Raw genomic sequence first — 25618 nt, 5'->3', positions numbered from 1 at the left:
GGCACCAACATTTGAATTTTATGGGTCCCAGAAGAAAAAGAGAAAAAGAAAGGGACTGATAAAATATTTGAAGAGATTACAGTTGAAAACTTCCCTAATATGGGAAAGGAAATAGTTAAACAAGTCCAGGAAGCACAGAGAGTCCTATACAGGATAAATCCAAGGAGAAACACACCAAGACACATATTAATCAACCTATCAAAAATTAAATACAAAGAAAAAATATTAAAAGCAGCAAGGGAAAAGCAACAAATAACATACAAGGGAATCCCCATAAGGTTAACAGTTGATCTTTCAGCAGAAACTCTACAAGCCAGAAGGGACTGGCAGGGCATATTTAAAGTGATGAAAGGGAAAAACCTACAACCAAGATTACTCTACCCAGCAAGGATCTCATTCAGATTCAACAGAGAAATTAAAACCTTTACAGACAAGCAAAAGCTAAGAGAATTCAGCACCACCAAACCAGCTTCACAACAAATGCTAAAGGAACTTCTCTAGGCAGGAAACACAAGAGAAGGAAAAGACCTACAATAACAAACCCAAAACAATTGAGAAAATGGTAACAGGAACATACATATCGATAAATACCTTAAATGTAAATGGAATAAATGCTCCAACCAAAAGACATAGACTGGCTGAAAGGATACAAAAGCAAGACCCGTATATATGCTGTCTACAAGAGACCCACTTCAGACCTAGGGACACATACAGACTGAAAATGAGGGGATGGAAAAAGATATTCCATGCAAATGGAAATCAAAAGAAAGCTGGAGTAGCAATTCTCATATCAGACAAAATAGACTTTAAAATAAAGACTATTACAAGGGACAAAGAAGGACACTACATAATGATCATGGGATCAATCCAAGAAGATGTAACAACTATAATGTTTATGCACCCAACATAAGAGCACCTCAATACACAAGGCAAATGCTAACAGCCATTAAAATGGATATCAACAGGGGTTTCCCTGGTGGCGCAGTGGTTGCGAGTCCACCTGCCGATGCAGGGGACACAGGTTCGTGCCCCAGTCTGGGAAGATCCCACATGCCGCGGAGCAGCTAGGCCCGTGAGCCATGGCTGCTTAGCCTGCACGTCCAGAGCCTGTGCTCTGCAACGGGAGAGGCCACAACAGTGAGAGGCCTGCATACCACAAAAAAAAAAAAAAAAAAGGGATATCGACAGCAACTCAATCATAGTAGGGGAATTTAAAACCCCACTTTCACCAATGGATAGATCATCCAAAATGAAAATAAATAAGGAAACACAAGCTTTAAATGATACATTGAACAGGATGGACTTAATTGATATTTATAGGACATTCCACCCAAAAACAACAGAATACACTTCTCAAGTGCTCATGGAACATTCTTCAGGATAGATCATATCTTGGGTCTCAAATCAAGCCTTGGTAAATTTAAGAAAACAGAAATCATATCAAGTATCTTTTCTGACAATGCTATGAGACTAGATACCAATTACAGGAAAAAATCTGTAAAAAATATAAACACATGGAGGCTAAACAATACACTACTAAATAACCAAGAGATCACTGAATAAATCAAAGAGGAAATTAAAAAATACCTAGAAACAAATGACAATGAAAACACGACGACCCAAAACCTATGGAATGCAACAAAAACAGTTCTAAGAGGGAAGTTTATAGCAATACAATCCTACCTCAAGAAACAACAAACATCTCACATAAACAACCTAACCTTACACCTAAAGCAATTAGAGAAAGAAGAACAAAACACCCCAAAGTTAGCAGAAGGAAAGAAATCATAAAGATCAGATTAGAAATAAATAAAAAAGAAATGAAGGAAACAATAGCAAAGATCAATAAAACTAAAAGCTGGTTCTTTGAGAAGATACACGAAATTGATAAACCGTTAGCCAGACTCATCAAGAAAAAAAGGGAGAAGACTCAATTCATCAGAATTAGAAATGAAAAAGGAGAAGTAACAATTGACACTGCAGAAATACAAAGGATTATGAGATTATTACAGGCAACTATATGCCAATAAAAGGGACAAGGAATGGAAGTAATGCACAAATTCTTAGAAAAGCACAACCTCCCAAGACTGAACCAGGAAGAAATAGACAATATAAACAGACCAATTACAAGCACTGAAATTGAAACTGTGATTAAAAATCTTCCAACAAACAAAAGCCCAGGACCAGATGGCTTCACAGGCGAATTCTTTCAAACATTTAGAGAAGAGCTAACACTTAGCCTTCTCAAACTCTTCCGAAATATACCAGAGGGAGGAACACTCCCAAACTCATTCTACGAGGCCACCATCACCCTGATACCAAAACCAGACAAAGATGTCACAAAAAAAGAAAACTACAGGCCAATATCACTGATGAACATAGATGCAAAAATCCTCAACAAAATACTAGCAAAGAGAATCCAACAGCACATTAAAAGGATCATACACCTTGATCAAGTGGGGTTTATCCCAGGAATGCAAGGATTCTTCAGTATACGCAAATCAATGAATGTGATACACCATATTAACAAACTGAAGGAGAAAAACCATACGATCATCTCAACAGATGCAGAAAAAACTTGACAAAATTCAACACGCATTTATGATAAAAACTCTCCAGAAAGTAGGCACAGCAGGAACTTACCTCAACATAATAAAGGCCATATATGACCAACCCACAGACAACATCATTCCCCATGGTGAAAAACTGAAATCATTTCCACTAAGATCAGGAACAAGACAAGGTTGCCCACTCTCACCACTATTATTCAACATAGTTTTGGAAGTTTTAGCCACAGCAATCAGAGAAGAACAAGAAATAAAAAGAATCCAAATCAGAAAAGAAGTAAAGCTGTTACTGTTTGCAAATGACATGATACTATATATAGAGAGAATCCCAAAGATGCTACCAGAAAACTACTAGAGCTAATCAATGAATTTGGTAAAGTAGCAGGACATAAAATTAATGCACAGAATTCTCTTGCATTCCTATACACTAATGATGAAAAATTTGAAAGAGAAATTGAGGAAACACTCCCATTTACCGTTGCAACAAAAAGAATAAAATACCTAGGAGTAAACCTACCTAAGGAGACAAAAGACCTGCATGCAGAAAACTATAAGACACTGATGAAAGAAATTAAAACTGATACAAAGAGATAGAGAGATATACCATGCTCTTGGATTGGAAGAATCAACACTGTGAAAATGACTATACTACCCAAAGCCATCTACAGATTCAATGCAATCCCTATCAAACTACCAATGGCATTCTTCACAGATTTAGAACAAAAAATTTCACAATTTGTATGGAAACATAAAAGACCCTTAACAGCCTAAGTAATCTTGAGAAAGCAAAACAGAGCTGGAGGAATCAGTCTTCCTGACTTCAGGCTATACTACAAAGCTACAGTAATCAAGACAGTATGGTAGTGGCACAAAAACAGAAATATACATCAATGGAACAGGATAGAAAGCCCAAAGATAAACTCACACACATATGGTCACCTTATCTTTGATAAAGGAAGCAAGAATATACAATGGAGAAAGAAGTCAGCCTCTTCAGTAAGTGGTGCTGGGAAAACTGGACAGCTACATACAAAAGAATGAAATTGGAACACTCCCTAACACCATACACAAAAATAAACTCAAAATGGATTAAAGACCTAAACGTGAAACCAGACACCATAAAACTCTTAGTGGAAAACATAGGCAGAACACTCTATGACATACATCACAGAAAGATCCTTTTTGACCCACCTCCTAGAGAAATGGAAATAAAAACAAAAATAAACAAATGGGACCTAATGAAACTTAAAAGCTTTTGCACAGCAAAGGAAACCATAAACAAGACCAAAAGACAACCCTCAGAATGGGAGAAAATATTTGCAAACAAAGCAACTGACAAAGGATTAATCTCCAAAATATACAGGCAAGCTCATGCAGCTCAATATCAAAGAAACAAACAACCCAATCCAAAAATGGGCAGAAGACCTAAATAGACTTTTCTCCAAAGAAGATATACAGATTGCCAACAAACACATGAAAGGATGCTCAACATCACTAATCATGAGAGAAATGCAAATCAAAACTACAGTGAGGTATCACCTCACACCAGTCAGAAAGGCCAGCATCAAAAAATCTACAAACAGGGCTTCCCTGGTGGCGCAGTGGTTGAGAGTCCGCCTGCCAATGCAGGGGACACAGGTTCGTGCCCCGGTCCGGGAAGATCCCACATGCTGCGGAGCGGCTGGGCCTGTGAGCCATGGCCACTGAGCCTGCACGTCCGGAGCCTGTGCTCCGCAACAGGAGAGGCCACAACAGTGAGAGGCCCGCGTACCCTCCCAAAAAAAAAAAAAAAATCTACAAACAATAAATGCTGGAGAGGGTGTGGAGAAAAGGGAACCCTCTTGCACTGTTGGTGGGAATGTAAACTGATACAGACACTATGGAGAACAGTATGATGGTTCCTTAAAAAACTAAAAATAGAATTACCATATGACCCAGCAATCCCACTACTGGGCATATACCCTGAGAAAAGCATAATTCAAAAAGAGTCATATACCACAATGTTCACTGCAGCTCTATTTACAATAGCCAGGACATGGAAGCAACCTAAGTGTCCATCAACAGATGAATGGATAAAGAAGATGTGGTACATATATACAATGGAATATTACTCAGCCATAAAAAGAAACTAAATTATTTGTAGTGTGGTGGATGGACCTAGAGACTGTCATACAGAGTGAAGTAAGTCAGAAAGAGATAAACAAATACCATATGGTAACACATATACATGGAATCTAAAAAAAAAAAAAAAATGTTCTGAAGAACCTAGGGGCAGGACGGGAAAAAAGATGCAGACGTAGAGAATGGACTTGAGGACACGGAAGTGGGAAGGCTAAGCTGGGACGAAGTGAGAGAGTGGCATGGACATATATACACTACCTAATGAGAAATAGATAGCTAGTGGGAAGTAGCCACATAGCACAGGGAGATCAGCTTGGTGCTTTGTAACCACCTAGAGGGGTGGGATAGGGAGGGTGAGGCAGACACAAGAGGGAGGAGATATGGGAATATATGTTTATGTATAGCTGATTCACTTTATTATAGAGCAGAAACTAACACACCATTGTAAAGCAATTATACTCCAATAAACATGTTAAAAAAAAAAAAAAGAAGTGGGAGGTAAAAGAGCAGAGAGGTCTGCAACACTTTCCTGCTTGGGTTACTGGCTGGAGCCAATTATGGAAGAAAAAAAGATGAGTTCAGTTTTGGACACGACGAGTGTGAGATCTTTATGATGTTAACTGGATAGATGAGTTCAGAAGAGAGATTTTGGCTAGAGAATCATCAGTACTACTGGGAGTGGAGAGTCTTAGTAACACAAATGAGCCTTACTCTACCAGGCAGACTTCGTGCTTGGATACATGTAAGCTATTTCTAGCCACCATGTAGTTGGTTTCACAGCTAGGGAGGCTGAGTGGAAATGGAAGCAGAATAATTCAACAGTGTAAGAGAGAGATACGGAAGCCTGGATCAGGGTGATACAGGAGGGGCCTTAAAAATTCAAACTTTTCATTCAGCACTCTTCCCAATGGGGCACTGAGATACTATAGTTTATAAGAAATATGGATTTGGTCATTCAGTTGTTCAAAATATATTTCTCATATGTATCTGGTCTTCATCCACAGTTCCTAGCTCTCCGAAAACCCTTGGAATTTCCTAAGTGTTAAGAGTGACAAAGATATGTTCTGCTATGTTCATGAGGTACTTTTGTAAAGTGTCTAAGGATGGAGGTTAGCTGCCTGTGGAGCCAACCATGTGATTAGAGGTTTAGCACTTTGAGTCCCAGCCCCTGACCTCCAGGGAAGGGGGGAGGGGCTGGAAGTTGAATCTATCACCAATGGCCAATGATTCAATCAATCATGCGTATGCTATGAATCCTCCATAAAAACCCAGAAGGATGGGGCTTGGGAAGCTTCCAGCGTGATGAACAGGTGGAGGTGCTGTGAGAGTGGTGTGTCTGCAGAGGCCACTGAAGCCCCGCACCCTTTCCCCACGCCTTGCTCTATGTATCTCTTCCCTCTGGCTGTTGCTGAGTTATATTATATCCTTTTATAATAAACCTATAATCTAGTAAGTAAAATGTTTCCACGAGTTCTGTGAACCACTGCAGCAAATTATCTGGCCCAAGGAGGGGGTCGCGGGAACCTCTGATTTATAGCCAGTCAGTCAGAATTACAGGTGATGACCTGAGCTTGCGACTGGCATCTGAAGTGGGAGGGGGTGGTTTTGTAAGACAGATCCCTCAACCTGTGGGATCTGACACTGTCTCTGGGTAGATAGTCAGAATAGAGTTGAACTGTAGGACATTCACCTGGTGTCCCAAGAATTATTTGTTGGTATCAGGATGCCCACCCGTTCCCGCCATACAACTTAAGCACCCACTCACATTGCGCAGTATCCTCATTCATGCACCTACGTTACAGGCAAACTGAATGTGCCTTCAAAGATGCTTGATCTTTTCTGCTTATTAAACCACATGTTGTTTCCAAGGCCTAGAATAATCATTAAATTTGGAATAACATAGCCTTGCAGTCAGACTGATTAGGGTTCAAACACCAGCTCTGCCCACTGCTTTAAGAGGGCTGGATTTCTCACTCTCCAATAAGCCTCAGTTTCTTCATCTGTAAAAGAGGCATAATAGTACCCGTCTCTTAGGACTGCAATGAGGCTGCAAGATAGCAATTCATGTAATGCATTTAGAAGACTACCTAGCACATGGTAACTGCTCCACCAGTGACTCATTGGTAGCAATTAACATAATAATACTGGTATAGTAGAAAAAAGCATAAAATTTCTTTTGTATCAAAAGATCTGTTTCCTCTCCAGAGCCACTACTTATTATACTGTGTGATTAGCTTTCGTTTTCTCTCTTGTACAATAGGGATAATAACAGTATCTAACTCATAGAGTTATTGTGAGGATCCAATGTTTTCTAAAGTACTTTGTAGACTAAAAGCATTCTACCAATACGAGTTATAATAATAATAATAAATACTGTCTCCTGGATGAATAAGTGATTATAGTGACACAATCTCCAAAGCATCTTTACAAAATTTAATAAGTGCACTTTCTCATCCAGCACAGAAAATATTTATTAAGTAACTTACAGCACACAAGTAAATACCATGCTAAGCAAATGAAAGACATTTTGAAGCTGTCAAGCAAAGGACAGCCTATTGCATAATCATAAATGGTAGCTATTTTAGCTACTGCTTTCATCTTACCGTATGCGCAGCACTTTTGTCTTCAAAGCCTTTTGGAAAAAAGACGCTTTTGAATTGGTTCACATCTGCTTTATTCTCGTCAAAGTTGATGCTGAACTGCTGAAGATATCTCCCATAGCACTGTAAAAGGGCCAATTTATATTCCTGAAATAAAAAGAGGACTTGATGAAGGTTTCAAAATATCCTTTTGCTTATCATTATTAAAATTAGGTAATATTCATATTATTCTTAATAGTGTCAATGTTGATTATTACTATCACCGCTATTACTATCACCATGACACCATTATCACTACTATTTCCAAACACAAACTTAAGAGACATTGTGCTTGGCAATGCATGTGCATTATTTCATTTAATTCTCCTCACAACAAGCCAATTATGAGATGAGACCATCATGACCTCAAAGATGGGAATAGTCACCAGGGCACTGTGTGTGGTAATAACCTGGATATACTCAAAAACCAAAGGTTTAACCTCCACAGATCATGGTAACCCACAAACTCAGTGAGAGAGGTAGAGGAGGAGTTGTATAACCAGCCCTGCTTCTCTGATACCTCCTAAGCTCCAAAAAAGAAAGAGTAGGAGAGGGCAGAAAGGGAGGGACAAAAGGGGGAAGGAGGGAGAAAAGAAGGGAGGGAGAAAAAAGGAAGGAAGGAAAGAAAGGAGAAGAGAAAAATGCAGGGGATAAGCTGGCTCATCTGTCATCAGTCTCTTAAATTATATCAGGATGAATCAAAAAAATCTAAGATGCTATGATTCTTGTTAGTTCTAATTCATGCTTACATTCCAATTACAAAGTCAGATGCCTCATTTCTGAAGCCCACGGGGCACAGTTGACCTGGAGAGTTTCAGGGCGGTGGATGTGAGCAGGGTTTTACATATGACTCAGCTGCAACCCTTTCTCTGCTTCCTCCCCTGCAACTGTGTTTCCAGGAAAAGCAGCTGCCCTGGGTGTGAACTGCCTATTGGGTGACCTCGCCCCTCAGGAGGCACCACAGTCAAACGCTGTTTTGTTTCTATTTCTATTGACTTGTTTGTTACTTGCTCACTAATTAATTCTGAATCTTTTCGCTCTAACTTGATTCACGTAATGAATTCAAATCTAGGTTCAAAACAAGCGTGGTCCAACAAGATGAGTTCTACTGTAACTAAAATAAAACTAGATTCTAGAAACCAAAGTAACCACTCAAGTTTGTTTCCAGGATTACAAATACCTTTACCGGCCCACTTTCCCATCACTGAAAAGTAGTTAAAACCTTTTCTTTGTTCCTCTAAGTAAATTTGTAAATATCTTACCTGAAATATTCTGAATTCTTAGCCACTATCCAACATCAACTTGCTTTATCAACCTGTAAAATGCTCCTTCTTCTTCCCTCCACCCACCTGGATACTCCTCAAACCACCCCAAACTGGGCTGTGTATCACCAGCTTCTTATTATGTGGAGAAGAAGCATAAAAAATGGGGGGGGGGGCACGCCTCTAATTCTGGTCAAAACTATTATTCCACTTCACATGAATATAGCTTACAAGTTGGATCTCACCTGGGGCTTTTTTCTGTGGTTTTCCAAATTCCGTATGGTCCAATTACATGGAGCTAAGATGATTCTCTAATTTCGGCAGCAGAAAATATATCTTAGTGCTTCCTTATGAAAGTTCCTCCACATCTTAGCCTCTATTTGGTAACTTTCCCTCCCAGACCAAAAAGATTCAAGTCCAGAAAATAGAAATGGAGGAGGGAAATGAAGCTGAGAAACTGTAGATTAAGGAGACTTGAAACTGCCCCCACGGAGTTAACAGCAGCTCATGACAAATAGAAATTCGTAAGCTTGTCTTACAGAACAGATAAGGGAACGGCTTGGAAAGGAAGGAAAGAAAGAAGTTTGTGAACTACCTTCACTGATTAAGTCCGCTGTAGTTTTGTTTTGTTTTTCCCTCTTTCTTTTTTCCTCTCTTAAATTGCATAACTTCCCAGCTTCACTCAGCCGTTTCACAGGAACTTGGAGTCAGCTTTTGCCCACGGCGAGCCGGCTGGGGCTGGTTGGGACCACCGACCCTAAAACTGGGCCTGCGCAGGTGTCCCTTGAATGACCTTTTGACGTCAGAGGCTGGAAAACTCCGCCCTCCGGTCCTGCTAAACGCCTCCATTTTGAATACACAGAAGCACGTAGCCCAGATGCACCTGCGCAGAACACCGACTACCTCACCATTTTCCCTACCGCCAGTCATCTTTCCCCGTGCCTAAAACCACTCTGCTTATATCTCGTAAATATCCCAACTCCCTCGCCTTAGGGGAGGCGGATCTGAGACTCGTTCTTCGCTTGGCTGCCTTGTGAATAAACTCTTTCTCTGCTGCAAACTTCAGCGGCTCAGCATTTGGCTCTCTCTGCATGGGGAAAATGGACCTGGCTCGATAACAGACTGAATACTGCTGGTGTCTGGCGTAAAATCACTTTGTATAAAATAACTCTTGGTCCAAGGATCCCACGTGTGCCAAAGGCTCATATTTAATTTGAAAAATTTGGGCCTGTGCCAGACCTTAGGGGGAAAATTCACATTTTCGTTCACTGAAAACCCAGCCATGGTGTGGTCTTACCAAACTAAGTCCATGAATCCACAGCAATCCAATACTTCCGCATTGATATAGAACTAGAAAAAGGGCACAAACTCGGTTGGAATACAACACTGAGCAAGAAACAGGGTATGTATGGAATGACCGCTGTAATTACTGATACGTACAGCAAAATGTAAAGAAGGAGCTGAAAGTCATTAAAACAAGGCACCTGGAAGCAAGCAACATAGCAGCAAGGCCAGGAGCTATGAGAGCTGTCTGCTGGGCAAGGCCAGCCATGTGAAAAACAACAGGAAGTGGTGTCTGGGCTCCTTTGTGTAAGGTAGGAACATGATGACTCAGCATTTCCTGTCGGGCGCCTACCACACCCTCGGTTAACTAGGGGCTGTGCATATGCTCCGCCAACCGTCTTTCTGTTAAGGAATCTCTCACCTCTGGAGAATCCCAACCACAAAATTTTAGAGTGAACACTTTTTTGGCTACTGTGCCTCATTAAAATTTGTATGTATTCCCTTATATATTTCTAAGAAAAAAAATCAAATCATGTAAAATAGGAATGGTATCAAAAGGATAATAATTAGGCAAATGAGTTTCATTTGGGCTCTTTCTACTCCGGAGGTACTTACTTTCATTTCACAAAGTCTATCTCCAACCTTCAGAAGCTTTTCGTTGTAATAGGCAGCTGGCAGCCGGGGGGCGTATTTGGTCCAGATATTAAACAAGGAGGTGGCACTGTAAAAATCATAAAGTAAAATGATATCCTCAAAGTCAGCAGGAAACCTAAATTAGCAAGCAATCCTTAAAAACTTACCTTGTGCTCTTTTTTTTTAGGTATTCAGGTGGGGTTTTTAATAAATTTATGTATTTTGGGCGCGTTGGGTCTTCCTTGCTTAGCACAGGCTTTCTCTAGTTGCGGCGAGCAAGGATTGGGGACTGTTCTTCGTTGTGGTGCGTGGGGTTCTCATTGCGGTGGCTTCTCGTTGGGGAGCAGGGGCTCTAGGCGCCCGGGCTTCAATAGTTGTGGCACACGGGCTTCAGTAGTTGTGGTTCGTGGGCTCTAGAGCGCAGGCTCAGTAGTTGTGGTGCACAGGCTTAGTTGCTCCGCGGCATGTGGGATCTTCCCAGACCACGGCTTGAACCCATGTACCCTGCATTGGCAGGCGGATTCTTAAGCATTGCGCCACCAGGGAAGTCCATGCTCTTTTTAATGTGTTTTATTGTTAATGTCTAATTATTGATAAACGTAATTATGGTTAAAAGTATTGTTTCCTTTATACCAAGCACTGATAGTTCTTTATATGCATTTTTAATGATTTTATTTTTTAAATTTTACTATTTTTATTGGGGTATAGTTGATTTATAATATTATATGTTTTAGATGTACAACATAGTGATTCACAATTTTTAAAGGCTATACTCCATTTATAGTTACTATCAAATATTGACTATATTTCCTGTGCTGTACAATATATCCTTGTAGCTTATTTATTTTATACATAGTAGTTTGTACCTCTTAATCCCCTACCTCCATCGTTCCCCTCCCCCCTTCTAGAACAAACCACTAGTTTGTTCTCTATGTCTAGGAGTCTGTTTCTTTTTTGTTATATTCACTAGTTTGTTGTATTTTTTAGATTCCACATATAAGTGATATCATACAGTATTCGTCATTCTCTGTCTGACTTCTTTCACCTAGCATAATGCCCTCCAAGTCTATCCATGTTGTTGCAAATGGCAAGATTTTATTCTTTGTTATGGCTGAGTAATATTCCACTGTGTGTGTGTGCACATGTGTGTGTGTGTGTGTGTGTATCACATCTTCTTTATCCATTCATCTGTTGAAGGACACAGGTTGTTTCCATATCTTAGCTATTATAAATACTGCTGCTATGAACATTGGGACTATACTCTTTGTATGCATTTTTTTAAATTGACTTTATTTTTTAGAGTAGTTCTAAGTCCACAGAAAAACTGAGCAGAAAGTATAGCGATTCCCTGTATACCCTCGTCTCCCGCACAGGCACAGCCTCCTCCATTATCAACATCACCCACCAAAGTGGTACATTTGTTAACAATTAATGAACCTACACTGACACATCATTATCACCCAGTGTCCATAGTTTACGTTAGTGTATATCCTTGGTGTTGTCCATTCTATGGGTTTGGACAAATGTATAATGACATGTATCCGCCATTGTATCATACAGAGTAGTTTCCCTGCCCTAAAAATTGTCTGTGCTCTGCCTGTTCATCACTCCTTCCCCACTAACCCCAGGCAACCATTGAACTTTTTACTCTCTCCATAGTTTTGCCTTTTTCAAAATGTCATATAGTTGGAATTATATATATGTAGCATTTTCTGATTGGCTTCTTTCCCTTAGTAATCTGCATGTAAGATTCACCCATGTTTTTTCCATGGCCTGATAGCTCATTTTCTTTTAGCATTGAATAATATTCCATTGTCTGTATATACCACAGTTTATCAGTTTACTTACTGAGAGACATCTTGTTTGCATCCTAGTCTTAGCAATTTGAGTAAAGCTGCTATTAACATCCATGTGCAGATTTTCATATGGACATAAGTTTTCAACTCCTTTGGGTAAATACCAAGGATCACAACTGCTGGATTATATGGTAAGAGTGTGTTCAGTTTTGTAAGAAAACATCAAGCTGTCTTCAAAAGTGGCTGTACCTCTTTGCATTTCCACCAGCAGTGAATGAGAATTTTCCTATTGACCCACATCCTTGTCAGCATTTGGTGTTCTCATTGTTCTGGATTTTGGTCATTCTAATAGGTGTGTAGTGGCATCTCATTGTTTTAACTTGCATCTTCCTGATAACATACGATTTATAGCATCTTTTCATATATCTATTTGCCATTTGTATATCTTCCTTGGGTAGATGTCTGTTAAGGTTTTTGGCTCGTTTTTTAAATCAGGTTGTTTGTTTTCCTAACGCTGAGTTTCTAGAGTTCTATGTATATTTTGGATAGTAGTCCTATCAGATATGTCTTTTGCAAGTATTTTCTCCCAGTCTGTGGCTTGGCTTTCATTCGCTTGACAGTGTCTTTCACAGGGCAGAAATTTTTTATTTTAATGAAGTCCATTTTATCAGTTCTTTCTTTCATGGATTATGCCTTTGGTGTTGTATCTTAAAAGTCATTGCCAAACCCACGGTCATCTAGATTTCTCCTACATTATCTTCTAGGAGTTTTACAGCATACAACATTTAGGTTTGTGATCCATTTTGAGTTAATTTTGGGGAAGGGTGTAAAAGTCTGTGTCTAGATTCAATTTTTCACATGTGTATGTCCAGTTGTTCCAGCACTATTGTTAAAAAGACTGTCTTTGCTCCATTGTATTGCCATTACTCCTTTGTGAAAGACCAGTTGACTATATTTATGTCAGTCTGGGCTCTTTATTCTGTGCCTTTGATCTATTTGTCCATTGTTTTGTCATACCACGCTGTCTTGGTTAGTGTAGCTTTATAGTAAGTCTTGAAGTCAGGTAGTGTCAGTCCTCCAACTTTGTTCTTCTTCAGTATTGTTTTGCCTATTCTGGGTCTTTTGCCAACATGAATATTTTTCATTTCATTTTCATAACAACTGAGATAGGTAATATTAGTATCCAAAATATACAGTTGATGAAACTGAGGCAGGGTGCATCTATGCTCGTAGCCAGTATATTACTGGGCCTTCCGGTCCTCTGGAATATGAACTCCCTGAGGGCAAGGACCTCACGTATATTATTCATTGCCCAGCCCCCAAGAGTAGTGAATGTCTAGTATATGTCAGTACTCAATACATACTTGTTGAAAGAATGAATGAATGAATATAAACGACTAGGGAAAATAATTCCTTGTTCTTATTTTTTTTGCTTTTCTATAGAGAGTTCCAGGGTTCAAATACCCAGTCAGTTTAGGGCTATGCTTCCTACATGGTTTCTGATCAGAATTCAAAGGGTAGCAGATCACTGCCTGTTTTGTTCACTCATTTAGTTAATATTTACTCCTTCCCCCTCTCTCGGAAATTATTAATGCTTCTAGGAAAAATCCAAATTTCTCTTAGCAGTCGTCCAATCCTATCTCATAAATTTCTAGAAAAGAATGGTGTTATGGACTGAATGTGTGCGTCCCCTCAAAATTCATATGTTGAAGCCCTAATCCACAGTGTAGCTGTATTTGGAGAGGGAGACTCTAAGGAAGTAATTAAGGTTAAATGAGGTCATAAGGGTGGGGCCCTAGTCCACTGGGATTAATCCATTCTAAAAAGAGACACCAGAGAGCTTGTTCTCTCTTTCTCTCTCTCTCTCTCTCTCTCTCTGTCTCTCTAACCGCCTCCCCCCCACAGCCCCGTCTCTGTCTCTCTGTGCTTGCACAGAGGAAAGGCTATATGAGAACAAAGTGGACATCTGCAAGCCAGGAAGAGAGCTCTCACTGGAAACTGATCCTGCCAGACCCTTGTCTGGGACTTTTAGCCTCCAGATCTGTGAGAAAACAAATTTCTGTTGCTTAAGCCACCCAGTCTATGGTATTTTGTTACGGCAGCCCAAACTGACTAATTAGTAATTACTAGTTAGTAATTAGTAGCCCAAGCTGACTAATACAGACAGGAGGCTAAACTTAAGGACTGAAGATGGCTCTAGTATCAATATTTACCATGTACATGTTGGGGTATTAATGGAACAACCGCAACAAAAACATGTCAATTAATTCATTCAGGTAATTAAATGATAATGACTGAGTGACAAGGGAAGAGGGGGTACAGGGTACTCCTACCTTCATGGACTGATTAATAATATTTAGAGGTAGGAAAATATATACATGTACCATGTAGTAAATAACCATGCCAAATAAAGAGTGTGGCAAATACAGCCCATAGAAGTTTAAAAAGGTAAATGTGTTTTGCTTTGTTTGTTTGTTTTACCCTTTTCACGTTCATTTGCTGCTTCATGAAATGCTATAGTATTAGAATAAATATAATGAATCCAAGAAATTCACCAAGTCTTGATAGAATTCTTAAATTATGTAGATGAAAGAGTTAATTCTTCCAAACCTTACAGATGAGATAATGATGAGTAGGTTTGTTACTCATAAAAGAAAAATACCAGCTTCGTTAAATCAATCAAGGTTATATAATAAGAGAATTTTTTTTTTAAGTGTACCATAAGTTCAAGTTAAGACTGCTCATTGGGAATGGCTTACATAATAATTAAATACGGAAAATATAATACATACTATGTAATGTACATCATTTAAGAAAAGAATGTTAATATATTTTGGTTTGCTATTTGCTTATAATTGCTGTTGGATACTTAGAATTTTCTAAAACAAAAATCATAACTGTATAAACAGAATATCAAAATTTTATGTGCTTATAACAAAAGCATACCTTTAAAATATATCACACTCTAAATATATCACACTGTAAATTTAAGGACATTGCTGATATGATCAAAATCTATATTTTAGGGGCTTCCCTGGTGGTGCAGTGGTTGGGAGTCCGCCTGCCGATGCAGGGGACGCGGGTTCGTGCCCCGGTCCGGGAGGATCCCACATGCCATGGAGCGGCTGGGCCTGTGAGCCATGGCCACTGGGCCTGTGCGTCGGGAGTCTGTGCTCCACAGCAGGAGAGGCCACAACAGTGAGAGGCCCGCGTTCCGAAAAAAAAAAAAAAATCTATATTTTAGATAAAATGAACTTTTATGCTTACAGAAGTTCCTATAGTTATAAAAAGAAACAATTTTGGATTTTAAAAAATAACCATCTGTCAAATATGTTATAAAAGCAGCTCCTACCTCCTGTACTCCTGACTGGTCTCCACATTGCCATCATTGCCCCATTTGGACAAAGTCACCAAAATATTTTAAAACAACAATCACATAAGGTTACTTCTTTGCCAAAAACTAGGCAATGGTCTCCCATTGCATTTGGAATAAATGCAGACTCTATAAATGGCCTCTAAAACCTTCCACAGCCCTACCTACTCTTCTAATCTCATCTCATACCACTGCACCCACACTCTCCATACTGTGCTAGACAGGCCTCTGTCCATTCCTCCAAAGGCCCCCGACTCTTTCCTGCCAAGATCGTCCCACATGCTTGTTCCCTCTGTTTATCCTCTCTCCTTGCTGGTTGACTGCCAGGCACGGGCTTTCTCTAGTTGTGGCGAGCAGGGGCTACTCTTCATTGCGGTGCGAGGGCTTCTCATTGCAGTGGCTTCTCGTTACAGAGCACAGGCTCTAGGCGCTCGGGCTTCAGCAGTTGTGGCATGCGGGCTCAGCAGTTGTGGCTTGTGGGCTTTAGAGCACAGGCTCAGTAGTTGTGGCGCACGGGCTTAGTTGCTCCGTGGCATGTGGGATCTTCCTGGACCAGGGCTCGAACCCGTGTCCCCTGCATTGGCAGGCAGATTCTTAACCACTGCGCCACCAGGGAAGCCCTACTGCCAGCATCCTTCTAATCTCAGCTTAATGTCACCTCCCTCACCATTCCTTTGAAGGCAGGTCTCCACTGTGTTGCCGTTAAGCCTGTGCTCAAGTGTTATCTACTCCAACCACCTTATTGAAAATTGCAACCTCCTGTCTCCCACTCCATAACCCTTCCTCTCTTTTTCTCCCTAGCATTTATCATTTTCTAGGTCACCATAAAATTACTTCTTTTATATGTTTATTGTCTATTTACCCCTCTAGAATATAAGCACCAAGAGAGCAGGGATTTTTGTCTGGTTCGTTGCTGTATCCCCAGCACTTAGTGCAATACCTGGCACATATAAGCTCTCAGTAGCTTCTTCATAGCCCTTTTTTGTGTGTTGACTTAGTGACTCATTGAAAGCCTATCTCCCTCTCTCTATGAGCACAGATTCCCATATCTATTTTGTTTATCACTGTATAACCCATGACTAGTGCAGGCCCTGGCATATAGTAGGCACTCAATAAAAAATTATTCTGTAAATAAGTGGCTAAATATGTGAGAGGTTAGAGGGCAAAGGTCCATGTCAATCCTTAATGTTTGTGACTCTCTGTTTAAAGATGGGGCAGATACTGTACTTACCAGTTGACCCAGGTCTGCAATTATTGAGAATGCAAGGGTAATTCTTGAATTCTTTCAATGCCAAATATTCACTGAATGTTCACTATGTCCCAACCCTCAGGGTAGGTGTTAGAGCAATGAAAAAGAGGCTCATCGTCATCAGGGAGCTTACACATTCTAATCAGGGAGATAGACAGTACACAAGAAAAGAAATAAATACAAGTATAAATTGATGGGTGAAACTGCATTTGATATGAAAGGCCACTCTAAGGAGGTAACAACTGAGCTAAGACCTGAAAGAAGAGAAGGAGCCAGATATTTGAAAAGTTAAGAAAAGAACATTTCAGACAAAGGAGGCATCAAATATAAAGTCCCTGGGGTGAGAAACAGAAGGATCTGTTTCCCTATAAAGTCCTGAGACAGAAGTGAGGGATGAGCTGAGATGAGAGAGGCAGGCAAGGCCAGAGCCTCAGACCCTGGAAGACACCAGAAGTACTCTTAATTTTATTCTAAAAGGAAAGGGAAACAAAAGTCTTTAGATAGGGGAGTGGGTGATTTATTTATAAAGGTTACCCTGACTGCTATGTGAAGGATAGATTTGAGACTCAAGTAGCTGCAGGGAAAATTTGAGATGGTGACGGTTTGAACTGGAATGTTGGTAGTGGAGATGGGAAGATAAACTGCTATCTAAGTCACCGAAACAGAAACATTTTCAATATAAATATATGTAGCTTAGCTACGTAATGTGCTTTCCTTAGTCAATTCTTGGTTCTCATCTTACTTGGCCCATCAGCATGATTTGCCACAGTTGATTGATCATTCCTTCCTTCTTAAAACACTTTCTCTACTTGGCTTCCAGTACACCACACTTACTGGTTTTCCTCTACCTCTTTAGCTCCTCCTTCTTAGTCTCTGCCAGTTTCTTCTTATCTTCCCAACTTGTCAATGTTGGAGGGCCCCAGGGTTAAGTCCATGGACCCTCCTCTTCTCCATCTATGCTCACGCCCTTAGCTATTCCATCAAATGTCAAAGCTTAAATATCATCAATATGCTGATGAATCCCAGTGTACTTCTCCTCTGACCTCCAGACTCAAATGTCCAACTACCTACATAATAACTCTGCCTGTATGGTGAATTACATCTCAATCTTAATATATCTAAAAACTAAACTCTTCATCTCCCTCACTTCTGCCCGAAACCTGTCCTTCCCACAGTCACAATCCCACCCCAGGACCTTTACACTTGCCATTCTCCCTGTGTGGCCGACTCTTTCTACAGAAATCCTCATCACTTACTACCATAACATCTTCTCATCTTTCTCAAAGGTCACTTTTCCTGCCTTTCCTTGACCATGCTCCCTGCCATCCCACTTTAAATTATAACACCCATCTTCCTCCCTGCTCTAGTTTTCTCCCTAGCACTTATCTCCTTGTAAAATAATTTCCTTACATATTGGTTTAGTGGCTGTCTGTAGTCACAAGAATACATGCTCCATGAGGCTATGAATTTGTATATCTTTTAACTTGATGTTTTCCTAGTTCCTGGAATAGAACCTGATATTTAGGAGGTGCTCAATAAATATGTAGTTAAAAGCATGAATGAATAATAAACATAAGTTAAAACTGTTTCTTCATATTAAATACATGGATGAAAAATATAAGATGAAGCTATTGGCTATTCTGGTATTCTTTGCCACTTGTCTACACTTCTGGCTGTTCAGTTTGCAGTGTGTTTTGACTGGGAAAGAAAGATGGTAACACAAACAGGAAAGAACCTTAAAAACAGGTAGTCTGCAGTTCAAGATAACAACATGGTGATAGAATCCAAAAAAAGGCAAACGTGCAAAATGAGTCACAAAATCAAGAAAGTCACTGTGATCCTAGTAACAATATAAAAAGGAATAAAGTACAAATGTTCACAGAATGACATACTTCATGGCATCAAGAATTAACTTTTTCATGAACCTGAGCTACCTCAAAGTTATTCCTTTTCCTCCATATACAAAAGTGTACCCACAACATGGAAAGTTGTGAAAACTGTGAGTGAGCCAAAAATTTATTGGCATGGATTAGCAATTAGAAGACACTCAGAAACAGAAATGGCGAGTTATGAAACATTTCTTTGTTGATTTTTATTCTGACCCGAGCAGGAAGCCAAGATACATTTACCAGGAATTAAGGATTGTAATAGCGATGAGTCTCCACTTCTTAAACTTTGTTTATATCTCCAGGGCCCTTTGGCCAAGTTCTGAATCCGCAACACTGACCCAGCTCCGGGACCACCACCTGCATCCTCAAAAGCATCACCTCCTTTGGCCCCGGGAGTTGCCCTTCTCCAGACAGCGCCCGCCCCAGAGCCCTGCCTCTGCTTACCAACGCCGGTGGAACTCATGCTCCTGTTCCTCCGTTGTAGCTAAAGCCGTCTTTCTCTTCATAAAGCCTAGCAACTCCTGGATCTCCTTCTCACAGGAGGCCAGGAGTGGGTTTTTAGCGTCCAGCGGCCCATAAAACACTGCGAGGGGCAACAAGTCCTCGCGGCAGGTCGAGCGAGGCTGTGGGCTGAGAGAGCTCGCCTTTGACTCCACGGGGAACTTTGAGATCGCAGTCGAGGTCGGGGGCGGGGTCGGCGGCGGTCCTGGCGGCGACACAGATGTGGGAGACACGTTGGATGGAGAGGTCGAACAGGTGCCTTGCGCCGCCATGTTGACCAGACCCGGGCCTGACCAAGAGTGTGTGTACACGCGGTTGCCTGGCGACGGTCTCGTGGCAACCAGGCATCCCACGCGCTCTCGGGAAAACACAGCGGCCCCTGGAGGGCAAAGGAAGAAAAAACCCGGTCCAGAAAGCAATGTTGCTCCTGAGGTGCCTTTGCTCTCTGGCTCATCTCTATGAGATGAGAAAGGAGAGAAGGTTCTGGGCAGAGAGCGAATAGGAGTGCCAGAAACTTAGGACCACAAATCCAAACTATACTTTTTCCATTTCGACCACTTAATAATGATGATCATTAATATGTGCCAGGTATTGTTCTGAGCATTTGGAACATAATCTCATTTACTTCATTTAATCATCGTTATAGCTTTACAATTTAGGATATTATTAGTATCTCCATTTCACAGTTTAAGAAACCAGAGTTTAGGGAGGTTAGTCATTTGACCAAGGTCAGAGTAAACCGTAGGGTCAGGGACCAGGTCTCAGCCTTCTGACTCCCAAGCCTGTGCTCAAAATGAACAGGCTATGTTGACCATCCCCCAAGACTAAGCTTAACAGTCGAATTGAAATTAGGGTAATATTTGACAGCAACTGATCCATTCTGGTCGCTCTTTTTGGACCCTGAGGTCTGTAACTGCGGATGATTTTGGTGTCTAGTAGTTACAATTACTCTATGTTTATTCATTTGTATTTCAGCTTTATCCTAATTATCACTATATTCTAAATTCATGAGCATTTTACTCAGCCTTAACCTTTGGACATTAATGTGTACTAATGCTTGAAGGGTTAACTCTCTAAAGACTTTTGCATTTTAAACAGGGATTTTAGGAGACTTTGCTTCTGAAGGGGAAACTATGGCCTCGAGGGAAATATTTGGGGGCAAGGGAAGTTCTTCTTTCCCTGCATTATGGGCAATAGTAAGTTTATTTATATATTTAAAGTATGAGTTTCCAACCAGTACAGAACTTGCTTTCTTTATAAATTATGCAGTGCCAAAAATTATCTAAGAGAAGGATCAGAAATATTTGATGGCTTAGGAAAATAGGTCTTTAACACTGAAAACTGTTACTGGTTCTGTCAAACTTAAAAATAAATAAAGACAGTAACCGTAACACCCTGTGAGCCCAATTTCCCATTTAAGATTAAGAAGCTTATTGGACCACAGCCTGATTTCTTTCAGGTCTGACCTAATTTCTTGCAGACTCTGTGGACCTGTGCTAATTTGTGAGGCTGGCCTAATATGTCATGTGTACTATACTCTAATATTCTTTGAAGGCAAATGATGATGATTTTGCTTTTCAAGGCAGGTAATTATGGCCCAAGAACCCTCCTGGCAAGCAGCGAGGTGCTCTGACACCAGACTGAAAGGAATTCAATTCTCCAATCAGGATGTAGAAATCTTCTTTGATCAAGATTTTATCTTGTCTTTAAGTGAGCAGGAAAAATGTTAAGACTTTAAAGAATTTAGGCCTAAAGAAATAATCTATCCTTGGAGCATTTACAAAAAGTATTAATAGACCTTTTAAAAAAATCAGCTTGGTAAATTCTTGCTCTTCTCATCTTCTCCTTGTTCTTACATAACAGATGTGTCCACTTCAGATCAAAAGCTGGTGTAATTTGCCACGGAGTACTATCTTTTATGTTGATGAAAGTGAAGCTGCAGGATAAATGTAAATTAAAGTGGTCAGAGAGGAGGAAGGAAAATAAAAATAAAACAGATAAAATGGATTTCTCCCCACTTGATCTGGCTGCTCTCAGAAACAAGCTTTCATAGTGCAGACACATTTCAAAGTCACTAGTAAAAGAAAATGTGACTAATTAAATTCAAATACTTGAATTATGAAACATTGCGTCTTAGTCATTTCCCTCCTTGCACACACTAAAGTTAACAATGCATAACTTTCAGTAGTTTTTGAAAGCTTGTCTGCATATTTAAATGGGTGCTATACTCTGAATCATCATTGTGGTAAGATGGATATTTCCATTTTCTTCAGTTTAAATTATACTTAAATCATTTTAAAAAACATTTTCGAGCTGTTATCTTTCTTGTAATGAGATGCAGCTATTAGAATACCTTCTCTATCTCCTTGTCACTTTGCTTTATTCTTTTTACTGTAGTGAAAGAATAGAGCTCTGCAACTGTCTGACAGGGCTAAATAATGTAAATAGCTTCCTTATAAATAATGTAAATTGCTGTTTCCTTATAATTAGTGTCTTTGCAGGCTGCAAGGATCCTTTTTGCCCATTCAAGAGTCTTTATCATTTAAAGTTACTGTTAGAGAAAGAATAAATAAGGTTAATACTCTTTCTATTCCTAATTTAGTTGTTAATCATTTGGACTGTCCCAAAAATGTACATTTATATGGCATTTAAAAAAAAAAAAAGCACAAAGATCTCCCTTTCCTACCTCACTACCTAATATTTAGACTTTTTTAACTTCATGCTTTTGTTCAGTGAAATACAGCCATTTCTTTAGTGTGTCACAAATGCATAGATGAACCGCACATTCCCTGCAAGAAGCAGATGGCACATACGCAGCTAACCCCGAAGAAGGCATGCTGTGAAATATGCTGTGATAAAGATCTTTTAAATGCTGTAAGAAGCCCAAGAAGAAGCTTGGGATTTGAGAGAGAACAGAGGATTCTAGAGGAGGTGATGTTTTAGCCCTGAACCATAACTGTCCTTCATTAATAGAAAAATCCTTGCAATAGGGATTTGCCTATTTACTGTGATAACCTAGCACTGAAGACTGGCCACTGGCAGAGTATATAAATGAGTGAATGAAAAAAAAGTAAGATGAACATTTAGAAGGATATCCCACATCTCTACAAATGACCCAATTTTGTTCCTTTTTATGGTTGAGTAATATTCCATTGTATATATGTGCCACAGCTTCTTTATTCATTCCTCTGTTGATGGACATTTAGGTTGTTTCCATGTCCTGGCTATTATAAATTGTGCTACTATGAACATTGGGGTGCATGTTTCTTTTTGAATTATGGTTTCTCTGGGTATATGCCCAGTAGTGGGATTGACAGTCTCTAGAACTACATGGTAGTTCTAGAGACTGTCATACAGAGTGAAGTAGGTCAGAAAGAGAAAAACAAATATCATATATTAACACATATATGTAGAATCTGAAAAAATTTGTATACACGATCTTATTTACAAAGCAGAGACACAGATGTAGAGACACAGATGTAGAGAACGAAGGTATGGATACCAAGGGGGAAGCAGGGGGTGGAATGAATTGGGAGATTGGGATTGATATATATACACTATTGATACTATGTATAAAATAGATAACTAATGAGAACATACTGTATAGCACAGGGAACTCTACTTAATGCACTGTGGTGACCTAAATGGGAAGGAAATCCAAAAAAGAGGGGATATATGTATATGTATAGCTTATTCACTTTGCTGTACAGTAGAAACTAACACAACATTGTAAAGCAACTATTCTCCAATAAAAATTAATTTAAAAAATATATCAATAGCAGATTCAGACTAATAGAAAGACCAGATAAAGAGACTGTTTGGGTAAATTAAACAGGTTTAGTTATTACAGGCTACCAGTGGAAGTCAGTATAGTAAGGATATACAACAAAGACATCAGCAGCATTAGCCAGGACAGATGGGAATATAAATTTCCAAAACCTAACATCCTCACCAGTGTTACACAATTCTGGATGGTAATATCCCTGCGCCTTTTAAGTCTCTGATGCTTGAACAAATGTCTGCAGTTCCTCTGGAGTGCAGTATTGCTTCTAATTTAATACTTTGTGCATGGACAGTTTCAGATACTTCCACTTGGCTCTTCCACCCACAACAGCTTTAATGCCACAGGTTAGGGACCCTGTGTTAGGGTTCTGTTAAATACTGCATCTCCCCTTCAATCAAAGGTTCTGGGTTTGTGAACTGCTTGAGGTCTGGAAACTAGATGAGGAACCACAATTTTCCATTGCAGCAACTAATACAGACTTTTGCTTACCATTTCTTGAGTTTTCTGATTATACATGTCAAGCAGCACCTTTGTTGCCTGCTCATCCATCTAACTTGACCCTGTAACACCATGATTCATTAGCTAACACCACATATCCCTATAGGTAAAGGTACCTTGGTTGTCGCTCTAGCCTGGCTGTCCATAATTACATCTCATGCTGGCCTTTGTTAACTGCTACCACCTGGCCTTTGCCATTCTGGAATTACATCATCCCCACGAATATTATGAAGCTAAATTTCATGGCAGGATCCCCCACCGTCAACCCTGGCCCACAGAAGACAGAAAACTTCCAAGCTTCTCCAACAATGCTGGTGCTCACCTCATTGCTGCATTACTTACATCCTCAGTGGAGGTAATATCCTCTGGCCATCTCAGAGAACATAGCCAAGCAGTGGGTTCTTAGGATATACATAATAAATCCATTCTAACATTCCTATCTCTCTGGGCTTTCTGGCCCTTTCTTCAAAGTCATATCAAGGAAGTTCTGCATCTTCACTTCATTTGATGTAGAACATTATCAGATCTGCACTTCCAGAAGCCACCTTGTTATGTTATTAGGAATCCTGACTGAGTACCCCCATATTAATGAATTCTACCCTATCCAGCCTGTATTCTGTCCTCTCCTGGTCTAACATACCCAAGATACACTCCTACACATGTTCCCCCCCAGCTTCAGCTAATACCTGTTAGCCAGATCCTGCAGTTCCTTTGGCATGTGGGCTGTTTCTTCCCAGAACAGAGCTTGTACTTTCCTGTTCAGGCTGTGCTGAAATGTGTTTGATTTTTAGCCAGGAGGTAATGAAGGGTGTTGGGGGCATATCTGGAGGAAAACAAGAATCATCTTGAAAGGCACCTTCTTCAGATTAGGTCATTGTATGTTCCTCCAGGCAAAAAAAGACTGTTTTTCTCTGGCAGGTGGTTAGAGGATGTTTCTGCTACCCTGGAGGGTTGAGAGGAATTTAGGAGCTCAAAATTCCTAGACTTGTCTACCTAAATATCTTCATTTCAGATCTCCGAGTCCCATTCTTTTCTTGGAACCTCTGCTACATATTCAGATTGTGGGCCCGATTTTCAGCAAAGTCTACCCAGCCATTACCCTGAGCTGCAATAAAAGCAATCTGACTTTTAGAGAATGTTTGCAGGACTTCCAATGCCTCAAAAGAAGCCACACCACAATCCCTTTAATTAATAATGCCCCATACTGACTCAGCACAATAGCTATTTGATCTCCCCCTACCTTGCTGTCTACCTGCACCTCATCACAATTAAACCATGGGTGAAATCACTGCATGCCCACCCAACTTACCACCACAATTGGTTCCCTGTTGCTTTCAGACAGTAGGTGAGTCAACTCTAGAATCCCATCCTGGGGCTCCACTTTTTATAGCTCACTCCTACTGTGTTAACCTGGGTTCTTTACACAACAGAGTTTGAGGCAAAACTTAAGTGCCTGTGCTTTGTTTGGTAGTGATTCCCCTGAAGCAAGGAGGGGAAAAGGAAGTGAGACAGGGACTGTGATGTTCATTTCATGTGTCCACTTGACTCGGCTAAGGGAAGCCCAGCTGGCTAGTAAAACACTATTTTTGGGTGTGTCTGTGAGAGTGTTTCCGGAAAATATTAACGTTAGAATCAGTAGACTGAGTAAAGAAGATCGCCCTCACCGGTGTAGGTGGGCATCAACCGGTGCACTGAAGGTCCAAATAGAACACAAAGGCAGAGGAAGGGCAAATTCTTTCTCTCTGCTTGAGCTGGGAAATCTCTTTTCCCCTGCCTTGGACATCACCACTCCTGGTTCTTGGGCCTTTGGACATGGACTGAATTACCGCTGGCTTTCCTGGTTCTCCAGTTTTCAGACAGCAGATCATGGGACTTCTCAGCCTCCAAAATCACAAGAGTCAATTCCTTGTTTTTTATATATATATATATATATATATATATATATATATATATCCCATTAGTTCTGTTTCTCTGGAGAACTCTGATATAGATACTGGTACTGAGACATGTTACTGCTGTATA

At 40.2% G+C, this 25618-nt stretch overlaps 1 protein-coding gene across 1 annotated transcript in view; it reads right to left on the bottom strand.

The window, feature by feature from the left end:
* The window catches only part of CFAP54 (cilia and flagella associated protein 54), a gene marked incomplete at its 3' end in the record, with an annotated part of 310342 nt that extends 290741 nt beyond the window's left edge, over positions 1–19601 (bottom strand). Inside the window, exons 1-3 of the mRNA XM_082667031.1 lie at positions 19258–19601; positions 10489–10594; positions 7292–7435 (exon numbers count right to left, since the gene is read on the bottom strand). Coding sequence (XP_082523157.1) covers positions 7292–7435; positions 10489–10594; positions 19258–19586 — 579 coding nt within the window. The 5' untranslated portion in view covers positions 19587–19601. The remainder of the gene's footprint in view (positions 1–7291; positions 7436–10488; positions 10595–19257) is intronic.
* Positions 19602–25618: the final 6017 nt, after the last annotated feature.

This window comes from Grampus griseus (assembly GCF_964374135.1).
Source record: "Grampus griseus genome assembly, chromosome: 11".
Lineage (NCBI taxonomy): Eukaryota > Metazoa > Chordata > Mammalia > Artiodactyla > Delphinidae > Grampus > Grampus griseus.
The sequence above is the reverse complement of the archived record's forward strand: the minus strand, read 5'-3'. Positions and strand labels throughout refer to the sequence as shown.